The sequence below is a fragment of the Osmerus mordax genome, chromosome 3 (genome assembly GCF_038355195.1).
Source record: "Osmerus mordax isolate fOsmMor3 chromosome 3, fOsmMor3.pri, whole genome shotgun sequence".
NCBI classification, from domain to species: Eukaryota; Metazoa; Chordata; class Actinopteri; order Osmeriformes; family Osmeridae; genus Osmerus; species Osmerus mordax.
In genome coordinates, this window is record NC_090052.1 from 20,922,027 (window position 1) to 20,941,558 (window position 19,532).

Below are 19,532 nucleotides of genomic sequence, written 5' to 3' on the forward strand. Positions count from 1 at the left end.
TACCAAGCCTCCTTCTGGGGCTCTCTGCATTCAGGACCCTGTTTCTGTTCTGCCAGGGCTAAATATAATTCCCCAGTTTGCAAATGTAGCACAAGTCCTGCAACCCGACCCCACGACCAGTCCCGGCTCCCTCGCCTGCTCTCCCTTCCTCTACACAAGTTTCAGGTTCTTTGGGGTGGGGGGGTGTGTGGAGGGGCTGGGGGATAAGGGAGCACTCTCCTATTCACACATACAGGTCTCTCTCTCTCTTTCTGAAAAACACACACACACACACGCACACTTTCTTTCTTGTCGCACACTTACACACGCTTCGCCGTCACTAACTTTTTCACACACACTCACACGGATTGTGTGGGCTGTGGCTTTGCCTGTCTGGTTTGCCGAGGTGTGGTGAGTGTGGCAAACAAGCTATGGAGACTACCGAGAGGATTCAGAGGCCCCTTATGGTAAGAAGGTTCTGGATAAACCTAATATCTTTTAATAGTTCTGTCAGTTGTTGTCAGTTTCCAGAAAGCTGGGCTTTCACTGGAGTTCAGAGCTGGGGAGTTAGGTGTACGTGTGTTACAGTGTATCGAGAGTTTGTAATTGGACGGTATCAAAAAGTGTGACCCATCTCCTGTTGTCTCTTTCCTGCTCTTTTGCGCTCTTTGATCTTCTTCTCTCGTCTGCGTTGAAGGGTTCCATTTTGGGCTGGGCCACAGCTGCTGGGAAGGCGCTGGGTTTTTAATTAGACTTCCAGTCCCTCTGGTAGCTTCTCCTGCTACAGGAGCTGCTCTCAGCCCCTCTATCTCATACTGTCAAAGCTTTATGCTCAGTTCACAGGTCTGATTTCCGCCCTGGTCCTGCTGAAACTGTCCAGCATCTCATCCTAGGCCACTGGCCACAGCGCTCGTCAGAATACACCTCTGCGTTGAATTTAACTGGCTGTTTGTGATCATCGATCTGTGCCTGGGAATGATAAGGATCAAACTGTTTACCGGGTCTTATGACTACATAGGGCTCATTCCCAGCTTGATAGGAATCTATGTATTCATGGCAAGGGATCCTCAAAGCTGAGGCTTTCTAGTTAGTTTCCCGCACTGTGAGGACCTTTTAAGATAGTGTTCGTCATGAAACAATGTTAGTCTAGCTGGTTGCCATGGCAGTACCACTGCAAAGAAAGGGCACAGGGTCATTTACTGTAGCTACTAATGGCACTTCTTTCCAGAGAGTAATATGTCTCTAGATATAGCCTTTATGTTTTTTGTGTTGCTAGATTGCTGTAAAATCTGCTAGATTTAAAGACTATCGGTTATTGGTTTTTACTGTTCTACTGTAACATCTACTGTCCTGGGGATCTATTGTAGAATCTGAATATGATGCAGAGCACAGATCTGGTCCAGGTTGGTTATGTCCTTCTGGTTCTCTCTGGTGTCAGACTTGATGTTTCTCTGTGTCGATGGACAATATTCATTCTGAAACACTTTCAAGTCCCCAAAAAGAAAACAATTCCATGGTGCTGGTGGTCAGGTTTCAACCAAAAGATTGTATCCACGTAAACTGGCTTACATAAATGCCCCAACACTCGCTCTACTCTACAGCCACACCAGCTGGTCAGGCCGACCTGAACTATATCAGAGATGTGGCAGCACTCGTAAAAAGTGTTACTGTCACTCGTCAGTACGACTTCTACACTCGCACACTCGCTGTGCTCCATCACCTTCTGAACCTACTCCAAGCTGTGCCACAGAGAAGAAAGCAGTAATGGAGGAGCAATTTTCACCAATTAAACTAGTACTAAAAAGCTTCCTGTAGAAGTCGTTAGGTGGTTGTGGTTGTGTCTGTGGTTTATTGTTTCTTCAGGGAAGGGGTTTAATAATAACGGTCCTAGAATGGTTTTTCCATACACTCTATCCTCCTTCCTTCCTCTTGTACTTGAACGAAGGACCAGAAATGAGAGGGGGGTAGAAAAACAAGGGAATAAAAGGAAAGAAAAAGGACATTTTGGCCACTATGTACTACAGTTGTGTGTGCCTACTGTAAATGCACCCACACACTTCCTGTTAAAAGAAAATCTTTACCCACACACTGACCAGTAAGCAGCAGTGTTCATTGCAGAGCTCTTCCCAAAGCCAGGTCCATATGCCGTTGCTCTATGGTTCGATTCTCTCTCCATGAAGTACTTGTATAGAACTGGGCTCTATTGCAGCAGAAGAGCTGCCTGTGTCAACATAGCATCCACCCACAGGTCAACTCTATTCAACCCTAATTATTCAAAGCACTTGTCTTCCCATCCCCATCTTTCTCTGCCTGTCACCCTTCCCCCACATCTCTGTGTTTCACCCTCCCTCTCTCCGCCCCCCCCCCCTTTTTCTCTCACTCTTGGTCTTTTTACTGTCTCTTCTTCTCCTCCAACACTCTGTTTTTCCAATTTGTTCTCTATCAAAGATGAGCAGGTGTGGATTCACCACAGTAGCAGCCACTTTGCAGATGGAGCAGTAACTGACCTGTATATGATGCCTTCTCATGACCGCTTAGTTTCCAAATTACTCCTCAACCTGCCTATTTTTTGTCTGCCTGGGTTGTAGTAGAGTACTTTCTTCTTTTACTAGATATTGCTCTTGCGTTTAACGTCTGAGTCTATTTCCATCCAGTTTTGTTATTGATTTTTTCAGTCACTAACAATAGATTTGATTGATTAAGGTGTGGCCCAGCACCCAGGGTAAAACACACAGAGAGGATTAAGCAGAGAGATTCTGTGGTTATATTATATGTATTTAAATAAATCTACTGTTCAATGCGCAGACTAATTTGTGTCTGAACACAGCAAGCCATTCCACAGTAACAGTATTAGTCCTCTGGACTGGAGAGACGGCAGCTATTCTGCTGATGTCTCTCATCATTCTCTCTCTTCCTCTTTCTCTCTCTCTCTCCTTTTCTCATTCTCTTTTAGCAGCTGGACTGGTTACTATGACACTGCTAAGGTCTCTACCCTGACTTGACCAATAGAATGGCAGCTTCAGAATCAGGTGGTTGGTAGCTATTTTGAACAGGAGCTGTGTGTGAAGTGAAGCAAGCAACTAAATTAGAGACACAACCCATCGACAGAAAACGATAGTGAGCGAAGTGTAAGAAAGAGGTGGAAGGGAGTGTCTCATAAGGAGAGAAACCGGGAGAAGGAGTGAGGGCCCGGGGTTACAAGGAGAAAAGACACGTTTAAGATAGATAATCTCTCTCCCAACAGCGAGTCAGTGTCCCCACCTCCCCTCCTGCTTCGCTTGTGTCCAAGCCCCACCCACCCAGAATTTCTTTGTTAAAGATGAGTTGGTGATTGACTCATTCTGTAATTGCAGGTGTGTGTGTGTGTGTTGTTTTTTAATCTACTTAAACATTTTTTCACTTGTACCTTCCCCCCCCCCCCCCACTGTCATTTCCCCTGCGGGAGCGTTGTCTGATGTGACCAGGCTGTGAGTGACTCACTGTCACACACGCACACAAAGGCTACAGCGCTCGTCCTCCCCCTCTCTCTCTCTCGCTCTCTCTCTCGCTCTCTCTGGCGATGTTCTGCATCACAGACCTGTTGACAGACGGTAGTAGCTTCGAGTCGAGTCTCAGTTAGGTGGCAGTAGGCGTATTCTCGCTCAGACCGACTCGGGTGGGATTTTCATCCAGGTTGATTAACCGTTCAATAATTAGCCCCCCATGTTGGGATGCATCTCTATGGGTTAGATGACTCAGAGCTGGTAAGTGTCAAACAGCAGCTTCTAACAGCATTTAATGCAGCAGCATTCAGTCTCATCACACCTGCTTTGGGAAGATTACAGCATGGTCGGGATGAATGTGTCAAATGAAACAGGAAGTAGGGGGGGTCAGCCCCAATGATTGTCTGTCGGTTGCCTTGGTTACAGGGTGTGTCCTCCTCGGGCTTGCTGTTGCTAAGCCACAGGAGCCCTTCCCTGCAACAGGTGGCTACGCTTGTGTCAACACAACAGTGTTTGTTATTGATTCAAACCACAATTCTATGTGGGCCTACTTATCATTGAAATGCCTAGCCCTCATTGACAACATAATATCTGAAATGTTCTCACACGTACAGTATTTCTCTCTGTCAATGGCAAGCTGCCCTGATGTATATTTAGCCGTTCAAGTCCTCTCTGGTCCCCATTCCGTATGATGGTTGAAGCTACCTCTTTTTGACCTGTGATACATGTTTTCCTTGGAGAATGACAAAGGAAGGCGGAGGGGAGTTCTCTAAGAGACTCTTGCCATCTAGACTGTGACGCAGGTTAGCGTTATCACTATCTGCTGCTAGATGTCTTCTCATCAGAGGAGTGGACCAGAGAGGGCACTAGGGACACAGGGTCTCTGGGTAGGTGAATATAAACATTTCGTTATGGGCGTGTGCGTGTTTGCTTGTGTGCTTTCGCTTTTTACTGCTCAACGGGGGAATTATTTAACGTCATTACATATGGTTTGTATCGTCCTCGCGCCTCTATTTTAAAACCCCACTGCTAATGACTCACGTCTTCTGGCACATTCAACTGTCCGCATTCATGTCTGCACCTCCCACGAGTGGAAGGCAGTCAGTCTGACACCTGCAAAACCAGAGACCTGAACAAGTGGGATAGTTATATAAAGAGAACTCTCAAGCACTTCAGGACAGAGTTTTTATTGTGTGGTACGGGCGGATTAGGGTCAGCCAAAGAGTGTCAGGTTGTCAGGCCATGAGTGCCTGGTAGAGCTGTGGAAACCAAATAGCATGAACCCACTTTACAGTCTTTTTAAATATGTACGTTCCTTAAAATGAAATCCAATTTTATTCGAACGACATTTATGTCACAGAGGAATTCACAGATGCCCATAGGGCAGCACCTAAACCAACTAAAACCCTTTATTATACAATATACCAGTACTTCAGTTATATATTCACTTTCAGTTTACCCTCCCACTCTCCGAGCTTCTGTTAACACCAGGTTTTTAAAACATCGGCTGTTCTTCTCTGCGTTTTGCATATGTGCGGTCATTATGCATCCAATTCACACCTAAAAAACATCAGGCTGACAATGTGTGTATTGGATGAGTCAGCTTGCATGCTAGCAGCCAGACAGACTCCCCTTGTCTAGGTTGGACACGGAAGAAGAAATAAGAGCAGCAAGCATGTACAGCGTCTTTCATTTGTCTTGTGACATCTGTGTGTCAATAATGACACGGCTTTCGTTAAGATATATCTAGGAAAGCAGGTTTGAAGAGAGACTATGAGGTAACGACACAAAGAGAGCGTTAACACACCCAGAGTTAGAGAGAGGCCCAGGAGAGGACTAAACAGCTTATCACGTTAGGCTCAAGTCTCATTCCAAAACACCTCGACCGAACACTCGTTGATTTCTCTTCTCCCACCTTGTCTCTGGGTGCTGGTGGGCTGTGGGGGCAGGTCAGAGTGGGAAACAATTGCCAGGCCAAACTCTGTGCTTCCAGCATGATGCGGCTATTCCTGTCTATACTGCTCCACGGTGACCCAGCGCTTTATTTAAGGACATGCAGTCATTCTACACACAGACACACTCAAACCAGCCTTCTCTAACGCGCCATCTGTGTGTGTGTGTGTGTGTGTGTGTGTCCCAGGGCTCTGCTGACTCCTACACTAGCCGGCCATCAGACTCAGACGTGTCTCTGGAGGAGGACCCTGAAGCGCTGAGAAAGGAAGCTGACAGACAGGCCCTCGCCACACTCGAGAAAGCCAAGGTCAGAGGTCGCCATCTTGTACTCCCCACCCTACATCCTCTAATACTCCCCCAGAACCTCTATCCACCCTACAGCCTCTATACTCCCCCAGAACCTCTATCCACCCTACAGCCTCTATACTCCCCCAGAACCTCTATCCACCCTACAGCCTCTATACTCCCCCAGAACCTCTACCCACCCTACAGCCTCTATACTGCCTCAGAACCTCTATCCACCCTACAGCCTCTATACTCCCCCAGAACCTCTACCCACCCTACAGCCTCTATACTGCCTCAGAACCTCTATCCACCCTACAGCCTCTATACTCCCCCAGAACCTCTACCCACCCTACAGCCTCTATACTGCCTCAGAACCTCTACCCACCCTACAGCCTCTATACTCCCCCAGAACCTCTACCCACCCTACAGCCTCTATACTGCCTCAGAACCTCTACCCACCCTACAGCCTCTATACTGCCTCAGAACCTCTACCCACCCTACAGCCTCTATACTGCCTCAGAACCTCTACCCACCCTACAGCCTCTATACTGCCTCAGAACCTCTTCCCACCCTACAGCCTCTATACTGCCTCAGAACCTCTACCCACCCTACAGCCTCTATACTGCCTCAGAACCTCTACCCACCCTACAGCCTCTATACTGCCTCAGAACCTCTACCCATCCTACAGCCTCTATACTGCCTCAGAACCTCTACCCACCCTACAGCCTCTATACTGCCTCAGAACCTCTACCCACCCTACAGCCTCTATACTGCCTCAGAACCTCTACCCATCCTACAGCCTCTATACTGCCTCAGAACCTCTACCCACCCAACAGCCTCTATACTGCCTCAGAACCTCTACCCACCCTACAGCCTCTATACTGCCTCAGAACCTCTACCCATCCTACAGCCTCTATACTGCCTCAGAACCTCTACCCACCCTACAGCCTCTATACTGCCTCAGAACCTCTACCCATCCTACAGCCTCTATACCTCCCCTTGACTGTCTGTTCCCCCTGATTTAGGATATCACAACATCTATAGATGATGATAACTGTAATCAAAGTTAATACTTTACAGAGAACCTAATCTCATTGTTCTGAATAATCAGTGAATGTCTTTGTCCTTCCCAGACCAAACCAGTGGCGTTTGCAGTGCGGACAAATGTGGGCTACAACTCCGGCCCCAACGATGATGTGCCTGTGCAGGGCATGGCCATTTCCTTCGAAGCCAAAGACTTCTTGCACATCAAAGAGGTCAAACAACAATGGTCTTATTGATGTGTTGTTTGGCTGCCTTCGTTTTCTATCACCAATATCTTTTTAGTTGTGCTTTGATAGGATTTGATGACAGCTAGGTAGTGAGGAAGTGAAATGCCATTTTCTTTTTGCTTACACATCCAGCTCTGCCTTTTGTTCTATTTATGTGTGTCAATCAGCAAGATAAGATGGCGTTGGTTGCCTGGGCAATATCAGGCTCTGCAAGCAGGAAAAGGGGCTGTGTTTCTCATTGACATTTGACTGTCTGTGCTGTGTAGAAGTACAATAATGACTGGTGGATCGGGCGCCTGGTGAAGGAGGGCTGTGAGGTGGGCTTCATCCCCAGCCCCGTCAAGCTGGAGAACACCCGGCTCCTGCAGGAGCAGAGGATGAGACAGAACCGCCTGAGCTCCAGGTGCTCCCCAACCCTCCTGCCTCCGCCACACACACGCACACACACGCACACGCACACACACACACACGCACGCACACACACACACACACGCGCACTCACACACACACACACGCTCCACCAGTATCAGAGTCATGCATGTGCAATAAACCCCTCCCTCCCTCCCTCCCTGATGCTCCCACGTCACCCTGCGTCGTCGTGACGATTCGAATCCCGGGGATCTCCTCTTTTTAGTCCGAGTCGTCACTCTTGTCCGTGTCACTGTTGTGTTTCCTCCCACAGTAAATCTGGTGGGAGCTCCAGCCTTGATGTTGCCACGGGAACCCGTAGGCCCACCCCTCCTGGCACAGGTGAGAGTCACGGCAGCGGCCTTGTGAAAGGTTGAGACAGCACGTGGAGGCGTTGATATTTAGATGTCTGTTTTAATTGGATCGTTAGGCAACCGTGATGATGAATCACAGCAGCCCATCTCTGGTTTGAGTGTGGCCCCAGCATGTGTCACTGGGTGTGCTGGAGAGAGAGGGAGGGAGGGAGGGAGGGAGGGAGGGAGGGAGGGAGGGAGGGAGGGAAGGAAGGAGGAAAGGAGGAAAGGAGGAAAGGAGGAAAGGAGGGAAAGGAGGGAAAGAGGGAAAGGAGGGAAAGAGGGAAAGAGGGAAAGAGGGAAAGAGGGAAAGAGGGAAAGAGGGAAGGAGGGAAGGAGGGAAGGAGGGAAGGAGGGAAGGAGGGAAGGAGGGAAGGAGGGAAGGAGGGAGATAGACGAGTTGTTTCAGGTCTGTCATTGGTAAACAGCACAGGATCGAAATATAGCTGTAAATAAACTCCTCTCATTAACGATGACAGCTAAGCCTGGCTAGAAAAGCACTGTTGATCATTATCATTATGACCTGTACACACCAGCAAATGTGTGAATATTCTTAGATAAGACTCTGCCAGCTTAATTGAAGAGGATCAGAGCAAGATTTGGAGAAAAGCATCTGCTGAATAAAATTGAAAAGGGGAGGGGGGGGGGATCACACTGTAGATTTCAAGAAGACACTTCATTTCAGCTGATGACCTATTCACCTCATGGAGGTGCATTGCAGAACCATACACCAGCCTGCCTATCCACCACGTTTATCCCCACACCCTGGCCTGGCTGTTCCACCCTGACACCTGCCCCGTGCCCCCAACACAGATCCTCTCCTTTATCCCCCAGCATCACTGCCAACTCCACTAGCACATACTTCAGCGCCACCTTCACCACACCACCCCTTTCTCTTCCCTCCTGAACGCCACCATCGCTCTTTCTCTCTCTCTCTATTTGTCTCTTTAGCTTCATGGTATTCTTTGTTTAATCACTGATCCACTTTTACCGCTGTTGCTTCTCCTTTGATCTCTTTCTCTGGTCACTCCATTCAGATCTCAGAAAAAACGGCTCTGTGCCGTCTTCGCCTTCTCTTCTCTCGTGATTTCCTCCATGTCTGTCGTTCGATGCCTTCCTTATCATGCCTTCCTTTTCTCCTTTTCCTCTCTTTCTCGTTTTGGACTTATTTTACTCTATCTCCACTCTCCCCCTGTTTCTTCCTCCCTCTCTCCCTGTCTCTCTCTCTTTCTTTCTCTGTCTGTCTTTCTCTCTCCTCTTTGTCATCTCCCTTTGCACCGCCCCTGCCCCTCCCCCTAGCTCACGTGGACATGCCCACTATGACCTATGACCTTGACCCCCTGGACCTGGATGCCGAGGAACCCCCTGAGCCCCAGGGTGACCCTCGCTCCTCCAAGGGCAACGCAGGCAGCGTCACATCCCCGCAGGCCAACGCCCACCGCCTGCCCTTTTTTAAGAAGGTAACACCAGGGGCACCACAGCATCGCTCTCCGCCCTCCCCTCCTCCCTCCTGCCTCCCTCCACCGACCCTCCACAGCAGCCACCCCCTGTGTCAGCCTGCCGGCCCCCACCCACCCACCCCCTTGCCCTCTCTCACTAACTGCCTACAATTTACCCACTGCTCCCGCCGCTAGCCCCTGACTCTAATCCTGATTGGTCCCCTTCGTCTCCGGTTGCTACGGTAACGCTGGGAAATGTTTGCGTGGGTGTTTTTTGTGCTTGGCATCTGGGAGAGGGGCTGAGTTCTATTCTCAAAAACTGCAGTAGAGCACTGCAGTCATATTTCAGAATATGTTTTCCCAGATTTCATGACAACGTGCAGTGCAGATAGAGCTGGTCTCTATCGGTCTCTACTTGATCATTGAACAGCTCCTCTCCCGATGTCCCCCTCTAATCCTAACTTGTCAATAACAACACGTGCTCCATGTTTTGTGCCTTTGTCTCTTCTTCTTTCCATCTGCTCTTTCTCTCGTTTGGGTTTGTCTGCTGAATGATACTTTAGGTGGCCCAACCAAACAGAAACAGAAGTCGGTGAGTTTGTTTTTCTCTAACGAGACTAACTTTTAACCTTTCATCCTGTATCCTGCTCCTTTTACTTGTTCTGACGTGGATTTCTCATATCAGCTCATGCTTAAGAGTCAAACGTAAGGATGCATGAAAAATGTCTTGACAAGACTTTTCTTTGCATCGTGAAGTATCGCAATCAGTTCCGAAAGGTTAAACAGTCTTAGACAGCGTCTACAGACGGCACACTGCATACCGAGAAATGACGAAATGTCAAATAAATAATATCCCTCACCAACATCTAGATAAAGCCTGTGTCACCGCTCTCTGGTGCCGACAGGGTGACACAGGCTGCCAGGGAGCAGGTGTGCCAGATGTCCTGTCACACAAACACAGAATCGTGGCTAACGCTAATTAACCCTGATGTGTTTTAGTTTCCATTTGTGGCGGCCTGTTTGAGAGGCCGTGGCTCTCGCTCCACTCCTCTCACTGTCTGTCAGCAGTTCTGGTCCTGTGGAAAGAGAATGTAAAAAGGGGCATGTTTTGTACCAAACATCAGCGAGTACATTGTGCTAATGTTATTCAAGATCGTAGTGAGTTATAGCTGTTCCGTTACTCCCCCCTCAGATATAAGGACCCATTGGAAAGTTTAAAAGTATGTATTTTTAGATGTTGTGAATACAAATGGGGTGAAATGAGCCTCCCTGGCCTGGCCTGACTTTATGTAATGTAATGTACCTTAGTGGAGTGTGGCTCTCCAACCCTCTCAGTGTGCTGAAGAGCTGAGCTGCATGCAGAGGAGTGCGCGCTCCAGGAATACAGATCTGAAATAGCAACATGTTCTCTCGCTGTCAGTCTATAGGACATGTGACTGTTCCTCTTGTCACTTCCTCTTATGGAGGGTTTATGGATTCGTCATCTTTATGAATCATGTCGGCGGTCTTTGCGTCCACGTGCATAAACGTTAGATGTATCGACTGTGTGTGGGTGCCCTGCATAGGACTGTATGGCAGCAGCACACTATATACGTATGTGTGTTTCCTCCATTTTAAAGACAAAGACATCTGAACACATAATCTGTTCAGATGTTTGTATGCAGGAGTATGGGGTAGATTTGCAGTATCAAGTCCATAAAAGAGAGGCTTTTAGGATAAATAATGTGCCTGTCCTTGTCCATAACTCACTCTGCCACACTGGGTTTCTTTTTAAATTATGGATTGAATCATTCGTTTCACGAAAGGCCGTCTGAGAAATAGAAATGACTGTTTTAAATTGGAAATGAATGTCTGGGTTCTCTACACGTATTATCTCTACAAAATAAATTGACTTTCTGAAATGCATCATATCTACAGTATCATAGTGATTGAGTGAAATAGGTCTAGAAAGAGGGAGGACGTTATGGTGTTTAGATTGAATGGTATGCAGATATATGTTCTGTTTGGGTGCCTGGGACCCAGCCCAGTAACTCACCCCAGACTCTGTGCTCTCTTCCTGGTTCAGATGGAGCACGTCCCCCCCTATGATGTGGTTCCATCCATGAGACCCATCATTCTCGTGGGGCCTTCACTCAAGGGCTATGAGGTAGGATCATCTCCACCCACTGTCTTGTTCATTTCCCCTTTGAATATCGTTGGATTCAGTAGCTTTATTGTGCTTATCATTTTCTCATATCTCCAGGTGACGGACATGATGCAGAAGGCTCTGTTTGATTTTCTTAAACACAAGTTTGAGGGAAGGTTAGTTTTGGGCCAGATACGATATATCTATAAAATTGTGTCGTAGCACGTGATATTAATAACACGTCATCCGAAAATCGACAGTGATTGGATGTTGGTGGTTGTTTGCAGGATCTCCATCACACGGGTCACAGCAGACATCTCCCTAGCCAAGCGTTCAGTCCTCAACAACCCCAGCAAGCACACTATCATCGAGCGCTCCACTACACGCTCCAGCCTGGGTAAGACTGAAGCATCCGGCCAGGACAAACACACCCTGGGCCCCTGGGCCCTCTGGCAACCCCCATCCTACCAGGAACCAGAACAACTCGGGCTGGTTTGTTTGGCTAGGAAGCTTTAATTAGATTGCCACAGTGGGAGTAAAGTCAGGGAGAAACGTCATTAGGGAAAAGGCAGACAGTGTTAACCCCTAGAAAGTACATTATTATATTCTTATCATTATATTTTCATGTGATAAACTATTTGTTGTTGTTGAGTGTTGTCTTTCATCCATTTGGATATTGGGGTTTTCTTACCTTTACTATCTATGTTTTCATATTTGCATTTGGATGTTTTATCATTTCCTCAGAATTGTGACCTAGATGGCTCTGCATTCAGGATAGTGTGAGCAATGACATGACTGCAAGAAACAAATACCTGCTGGTTAAAGATGGACATCTACTGGAATTCTGTACTTGTTAACAAACAAACACATTATTACCATATAGTGAGTCGTCCAATGATCCTTTGACTCAACTTGACAGGATCATAAATTAATCATAATCTAGGATACACTCATTAAGTGAGCAGACATAGCAGAGGTCTTCAGACGTGCAGAGCTCAGCTGAGAGGAGATGGGCTTTATGCTTGATCCTCGCATATCTAGGTTTGAAGTTCCTGTCTGAAAGGCTGTAGGGATGAGGGGTTTACGGTTTCTGCCTGCTCTGCCTGACTATCTGAGTCTGATCTGGCCTCTTTTCTCTTTTCGTCCTGTCTCTCCTGCCCTCCACCAACCCACCCACCCATCCCTCCTTTCCCTCTCTCTTCCACCACGCTCTCCTCCCACTCTCTCATGATTCAGACGTACTGGGTACGTATGCTCTCCTTCCTACGGGAAAACAGTGACAACCCTCTCTGAAAACTCCCCTTTCTCTCACACTACTCTCATCATCCGCTCATACTCCACTTGTCTGCCTGTCTGCCTGCCTGTCTGTTTCTGTGTTCGTTCCTCACACGTGTGTGTGACAGCCTGTTGCCTCTAATAAATAAAAAAACGTGCTAAACAATGGTGGGCACAGAAGAGACTAGAGCACCCGTGTGTTAACGTGCCGTGACCTGCGAGCTGGGGGGGGGGTATCTGCCGTATGTGCTTCAAGGGAAATGTGAGAGGGAGCCCGGGGCGGGGGAGGGGTGGAAGGTAGCTATGGTTAGGGATGAGCGCTCAAGGAAACTGATACACCTTTCCCCATCCCCCATGCTGTACTGCTAACCCCCTCCTCACACCCCCCCCCCCCCCCACCCTCACCCCCTCCCCCACCCTGTGACCCAGAATCATATGTTCCTACTGTAACTGTATTTCTATACCTAAGAATAGCCTGTGTTCGCTTTGTAATCACCGTTTCAATATTCTGTCGTATCAGGGAGCATAGGAGGGAAGAGCTCAGAAGTAAAGAGAAAAATCCAGTGAGAAATGGAAGATTGTAAAAGGAATATGGAGTGTTCTTTAACGTTTCATTATTTCAGGTGAAGTTCATTTCACTTATCATTCTCCGCCGCCCTGGATCCCTGAAGCGGTCTCAGGTTTAATTTCTTTCCCCTTATTCTACGGAGCCAGGGAGCAGCCTGGAGTCCTGTCCCTCTCCAGATGACCTCACCCCTCATCTTATCTCTCCCGGTGGCTGGTGTGGCAACACACTTCATGAACCGTTAAAGTTTCCCCGGGCTCTGGAGACATCGAGGACTAGTTTCTAATAATCTCCCCTATCACACTGCAACACATCAGAATGCAAAGTGTAGTCTGGGAAGTCAGATGGCTGAGCGGTTAGGGAGTCGGGCTATTAATCAGAAGGTTGTTGGTTCGATTCCCGGCTGTGCCAAATGACGTTGTGTCCTTGGGCAAGGCACTTCACCCTACTTGCCTCAGGGGAATGTCCCTGTACTTACTGTAAGTCGCTCTGGATAAGAGCGTCTGCTAAATGACTAAATGTAAATGTAAATGTAGTCTGTTACTGAGGGACAAAGAAAAAGAAAAAACACGAAACATTCCACTGGCTAAACCTGTTAATCTTTTTCCCGCTGCACTAATAACAGCACTAACAACAATTGCTAATATTATGCATCATCAAATTCATTGTTTGAAGTACCTGTGATATCTTAAGTGTAACAGGCATCTCATTCTCGAGAGCCTCTTTACTTCCTGACTTTTATGGTGCCGGAAATCTTGTTTGACTTGCTGTAATACACCCAAAGATAATCACTTGAAAGTGGCATTAGAATGAGAATGCTCCACAGTTCCATTTATCTGTGGTTAAATGGAACATCGGCTAAAGGGTTCTCTGATTCATATGTTTGGTAACATTTCAGTGATTTCTAAAATGCATGAATATAATGTTTTTTTTGTTTCTTTTTCTTTTTGGGTGTGTGTATGCTTCTGTGTGAGAGTATTGAAATTTGTGGCGAATTAGACAAATGTGTGCAAAGCGGCTTGACGAGTGGCTAACGTCGATCTCCATTCATCCAACTATCGGGACATAGTTGTGGTCGATGATGGAGATGATATTTCCATTTCAGAATCTCTACCCTTGTATGTGTGTGGACACTGTCCCCTTACCACCGCACTTACTTTACGTCTTTGTTTTGGTTCTTTAGCGGAGGTGCAAAGTGAGATTGAGCGAATCTTTGAGTTGGCCCGTACCCTGCAATTGGTTGCCCTGGACGCAGACACCATCAACCACCCCTCTCAGCTGTCGAAGACCTCCTTAGCCCCCATCATTGTCTACATCAAAATTGCTTCACCTAAGGTACCCCAAGTTCAGCACACCGTGAAATAGACTCAAATTTCTTCACAGGATGATGAAGCCAGTTAGTGAGCACCGGTCTGAAATGTTACCTGTGGGTCACACATGTACCATCTGAGTGCCCAACAAACTGTCTGTTTCTTAAGAGCAGCGTCTGTGTCCGTCTAGGTTCTACAGAGGCTCATCAAGTCCAGGGGGAAGTCCCAGGCCAAACATCTGAATGTGCAGATGGTGGCAGCAGACAAGCTGGCTCAGTGCCCTCCTGTGAGTCCTTCCGATCAGATCTCCCTCGCGATAAAAGGCCATTTGTTCTCGTTTCCATCGGCAACCTTGCCAACTCCTGTTCTGCCCTCTGTGTTCAGGAGCTGTTTGACATCATCCTGGATGAGAACCAGCTGGAGGATGCCTGTGAGCACCTAGCAGACTACCTGGAGGCCTACTGGAAGGCCACACACCCACCCAGCAGCAACCCTCCGAATCCCCTCCTCAACCGCACCATGGCCACAGCCGCCCTGGCCTCCTCCCCAGAGCCAGTCTCCAACCTGCAGGTACAGGTGCTCACCTCCCTGCGCCGCAACCTGGAGCTGTGGCCTGGCCTGGAGGGGCCGGTAGCCAATGAGGCGAAGGTGGCGGAGCATGCTCTCTAAAGGCTGCCTGGGGAGGGGTGGGACAGGCATCCCCCCTACGTCCAACCCCAACCGCCTGCTCTCCAGATATACTCCCCTTCTCCATCAAGAGAGGAATACACACATACTTCTAAACCCAGTTTCTCCTAATTCTGACATGGTGTATATAGAAACACACCACACTAATGGGGGGAATGGTGCTTAAACTGGAGAGTGTGTTCTGGGTCCATGATATTGGATCATAACCACATGCGCAGACAAACTGAGCATGCTTTATGCAGTGTAGTTACAATAAAAAACTAATATTAAAAGCCTTGTCAGTTTGATCAAACCTACACATAAAATACATTTAGGACTGACTTTTAGTCTTGAGAACATAACCTCTTTGCAAATTACACAGTATTTTATACCATATAGAAAACAGCACAGTGAGTTTTTAAGGGCTGGCCACTGGATAAAAACCAACAGTAGTTAACTGCACTAAAAAGAGGTTTTAGTTAGAATGTGATTAGCAGCCCAATTGGGTTCTGATAAGATCTGAGCTGGGGCTGAAAATCCTTCCATCACTCAGCGAGGTACCTCTGCTCCTGCTGCCCTCCGTCTCCCCCCATCCTCTCCGTTTGCTGTGGTGGAGAAAGGAAATGGATTCTGTCTGCCCCCGGCCCACCCAGCCCCAGGCCCACCCAGGCCTTCTTTTCTTCGTCTTTTATCATCTGGGAAACAGTCCAGTTCGCTTCCCTCCTCCGTGTTGCCATGGCACCGCCCCTGAAAAGGAGCAAGTCATCTCGGCCTCTTCACAAATGTGTGCCGTGTTGTTGTGTGGCTTCATCTTTCGTTTTCTGACTAGCGGGGAGTTGTAGGTATAGGCCTGCGTGTGATTGTGTTTGCGCTTGACTAACTGGTGTTCTATATCCAATATATGCACTCTGCATAAGCTACACCACAGAAGGTGGATCGTCTGAGTTTGTTTGGGCAGCCACATGCTGATTGACATTCAAACTCAAGCTTGTCATAGTACATGGATACAAAATTATTCTGCTTGTAACAAAAACGTAGACATGATGCCACACATCCACTTCACATCTATTAAATATACTTTCTAAGTTCGATATTTCAATATTAATAGCAAATAAGGTATTTGACAAGCATAAACCATTCTATGAAACCTAGAAAAAGGCAAGTAGTACAGTGATTTGGCAACATATAGTATTATTTATCAGCCAGAAGGTGGCAGTGTTGGAGGAAGAGGTGAAAAAATGTGTTTGCTTGTTGAATCACTAACCTGCTTGCCATGTTGTTTTTCTTACAGGTGAATTTGAGTGTGTTTGTGAGCTTGTATTTGCATTTGTGTGTGACCGTTTGTGTTTGTTGTGAAATATATGCAAACGTGAGAATGAGTAAACTCTGCATGTGTGTAATGTAATTACAATACCATAAAGGGCCATTGTTTTCAATGCAGTGTGCTTCAACTGGAATATAGGATGTATGATAGATACTGTGTGTATGAATTGCTTGTTTCTGATCCAAGTGAAAGATGCTTAAGTTGCGTTAGCTCATCACATTGTAATGAATGATGCCTGATGCTAACCCTGTTGACTAACTCACAGCCCGGCCTGCCTGTGTTTGTGTGTGGCATGGTCTCGGCTAACTGCAGGGGCCGTATCTGGTACACGGAGAACAGAAGCGCGAGGGACCTCTGTCGGAGCGCGGTGGAAGTGGCAGTCTCCATGACTACCACAGCGATGTAAGTGGGAAACAGCAGCAGCAGCACCAACAGCAGCAGCAGCAGACGTACCTGCGTTCCTCACGCGGCCAGTTGCGGGGTGGGAGTGGGCGGGGCCTCGCGCGGCAGGACACCTTTGACTCGGAGACGCAGGGCAGCCGGGACTCGGCCTATACTGAGGCAGGAGACTCCTGCATGGACATTGAGACCGACCCGTACGACGAGCCGGAGCATTACCGAGGGGGCGGGAGCGGGAGCAGCCGCCTCCACCTGGCGCAGCACCACGTCCGCCAGGCCTCCTGGGAAGACGAAGGCGCAGAGCCGGATCAGGAGAACCTTAACCACCCTCCGATGCCCAGCCAGCCGCAGCAGCATAGACGTGCCAAGCTGAGGGAAAGGCACTGCCAGGACTCCGGAGACACCAGTGCCAACATGGGCCGCAACAAAAACCAGGAAGACTGGGGGAGGGACGTGTATATCCGCTAAACACACATCGTACCATAGGCTAGGATGCTGATGGACCGACTGGGGGGGAAGGGGTATGGAGGAAGGAAAGCAGAAGAGAAGGGCAGGGTGGGGGTTAAGGGCTGAGGTTTGAGGTTAGCAACAACAGAAAGGTGGGTTTGTGGGCCATGCCAATCAGAGACTCATGAATTAATCTGTTTACAACCCTACTAAAGGTACTTTCTCATTCTAGAGTACACTGTAATTAGATACATTAACTGCTAGATGCCATCCTCATGAAATTATTCTAGTGATTCAACTTATTTTTGTTTTGAAAAAAGCAGTTTGGTCTTTTCTGTTTCTTTTGTTAGTACTGCATGAATGTCATGGAATCCTACTGACAGCACGAGGACAGTTATTGTATTGATTGTGAATTTATGATTGTGATCTGATCTGTATGATTCAATCTCTCCTATAGTGTACAATGTGATGGCTGGTAGAGGTGTCATCTGTCATGTCTGTCCTCTGCAGTCTTAAACAGGGTCTGTCCCCACGTAGAGTTTCAGGGTCTCCACAGAGTTTCCCGACTTCAGGGTTCAGCCACACAGCTTTGGAGTCTCTTTCCTCACATCACTCAGACCTTAAACCTGTCAAGTTTAATTTAACATAATTTATTCAGATTATTTATTCAGATAACAGTTTGAATGATTGTTAACTAAATAAGGTTAACGATACTAAAGCACCCCAAAGATACTGGACTTCTTCCCTGACCTGCTTGCGCCATAGCATTCTAATAGAACTGTACTGTACATGTCTGGTTCGTCCATCTGCTCGGTTTCCTGTCTTTAGAGAGTTGCCGTGGGTGATAGTTTTGCTCCTGTAGTAATCACTTGTACTCACAGTTAATAAGCAGCACTACAGTGGTAGTTGACGTGTATGTAAGTGAACGAATTGTCTTGCCTTAGTTTCACACCCTCAGATTTAGTCCAATCACAAGTGCCGGAATGTCTCGCCAAGCCACTCCCACTTTTATTGTGGTGGGATGTCTTAACACTCTGTTTTCATGATGTTTCTGTGTGTATCTGTCTGCTGTCTACTCTGCACTGGAACCAGCCTGCCGCTACTGCACAATGTTCATCTTGTTTTTCTTTGCACCAGCTATGTGTTGTAAGTGCTTTTTTTTTTTTAGGGCAGACTGATAGTTATGAAGAGTTATTTTGCATAGTATATCACTCCCAAGTTACACCCAAACAGCTATCTTGTGTCAGAAGAGAAAATGCCATGTACTTCTATTGATTTATGACTGACCTTTGTGTTGTTTTTCCTGTGGACATTTGCATTTGATAAATCTTCAGTTCTTGTAAGATAGTGAGAGGAGCAGGAAGTGAGGTAGGGGACTGGTGCATACATGGTCTTTGCTTAGTTATCTAAATGGAGAATCCATGAATGTCTTTGGTGGGCTCCTTCTGCCTACCACGTTTCTTCAGTTAAATAAATGAATATTAAATAATGATCAGTAAATAATGTTATTGTTGCGTTATCGCAATTGTTAAAAAGATGAAAGAACATGTATCATTGGTGCCTAATTGTAGCTACATTTTGCTTTTTCTGCCTTTCATTTTTAATCTGTGGATAAATTCGTATTTTAATTAAAAATTTAATCAGAAAAATACACTTCTGAGTATTAAATTGACAGTCGTTTGATAAGAACATTGAGCTCAACATCTCACTCTTATCTTGTGCTTGAGAACACTGAGGCAAGAAAAACATTGACCTAGTCCAAAGGATGTGGTTTATACCAGATAAAGTTTTTGTGCTGCATTATTATTTGGCCTGAAAGTACAGTAACAGTTTGTGAAGTAATCTTGGCCTTCTCAAACCATAGAAATATACACTCAAACACTAGACGTTTTTCTGGCGTTTTTATGTGCTCCATCATCCGTACATACAGAAATAAGAATAAGAATTTCAATTTTAGGCAACAGACGCTTAAATACAGATTTAATCATCAGGTGCAGATGACAGTTAAAACAAGCAATGAGACCAAATATAATTTTTTAGATCGTATGCCCAGGGAGGGCTGTGAGGTTAACATACAGTATAGGCCTACACAATCAATATGATAACGATAACCACATATTTTAAGAGGCAAATAAAAGTTTATTTTAGGCTACTACTAGGATTTCCCAGAAATAAATTCCTGAGCCAAACAAAATTCCCCATTGAAGTGTTAATTGTTAATCCCTGAAATCTGCGTTTCGCTTTTGATACT

General features: G+C 46.9%; 2 protein-coding genes and 1 long non-coding RNA gene across 3 annotated transcripts; 2 read left to right on the top strand and 1 right to left on the bottom strand.

Annotated features, from left to right (window-relative positions):
- Positions 1–286: 286 nt before the first annotated feature.
- cacnb1 (calcium channel, voltage-dependent, beta 1 subunit) lies at positions 287–15,404 on the top strand. The gene is made up of 12 exons (XM_067232905.1): positions 287–446; positions 5,602–5,721; positions 6,833–6,955; positions 7,237–7,373; positions 7,653–7,720; positions 9,031–9,191; positions 11,236–11,316; positions 11,413–11,471; positions 11,583–11,692; positions 14,319–14,470; positions 14,636–14,731; positions 14,830–15,404. The coding sequence occupies exons 1-12, from the start codon at positions 411–413 to the stop codon at positions 15,112–15,114; spliced, it is 1,428 nt and encodes a 475-aa protein (XP_067089006.1). The 5' UTR covers positions 287–410; the 3' UTR covers positions 15,115–15,404.
- LOC136940666 (uncharacterized) lies at positions 7,727–11,341 on the bottom strand. The gene is made up of 4 exons (XR_010876399.1): positions 11,206–11,341; positions 10,474–10,559; positions 10,031–10,246; positions 7,727–7,880 (listed from the first exon to the last, which is right to left on the bottom strand). It is a non-coding gene; the product is annotated as an uncharacterized lncRNA (long non-coding RNA).
- Positions 15,405–16,741: 1,337 nt separating the features above from the next.
- On the top strand, positions 16,742–18,773 carry LOC136940559 (voltage-dependent L-type calcium channel subunit beta-1-like; the record flags this gene model as incomplete). The annotated part of the gene is made up of 1 exon (XM_067232749.1): positions 16,742–18,773. A coding segment is annotated over one exon (561 nt), but the record flags the coding sequence as incomplete, so codon positions are not given.
- Positions 18,774–19,532: the final 759 nt, after the last annotated feature.

Excerpts from the sequence above, each read along its gene's own strand:
- cacnb1 (XM_067232905.1), top strand. The coding sequence starts at position 411 with ATGGAGACTACCGAGAGGATTCAGAGGCCCCTTATG. Across the intron at positions 7,721-9,030 it reads GCCCACCCCTCCTGGCACAG|CTCACGTGGACATGCCCACT; the intron begins GTGAGAGTCACG and ends CCCTCCCCCTAG. Across the intron at positions 9,192-11,235 it reads GCCTGCCCTTTTTTAAGAAG|ATGGAGCACGTCCCCCCCTA; the intron begins GTAACACCAGGG and ends TTCCTGGTTCAG.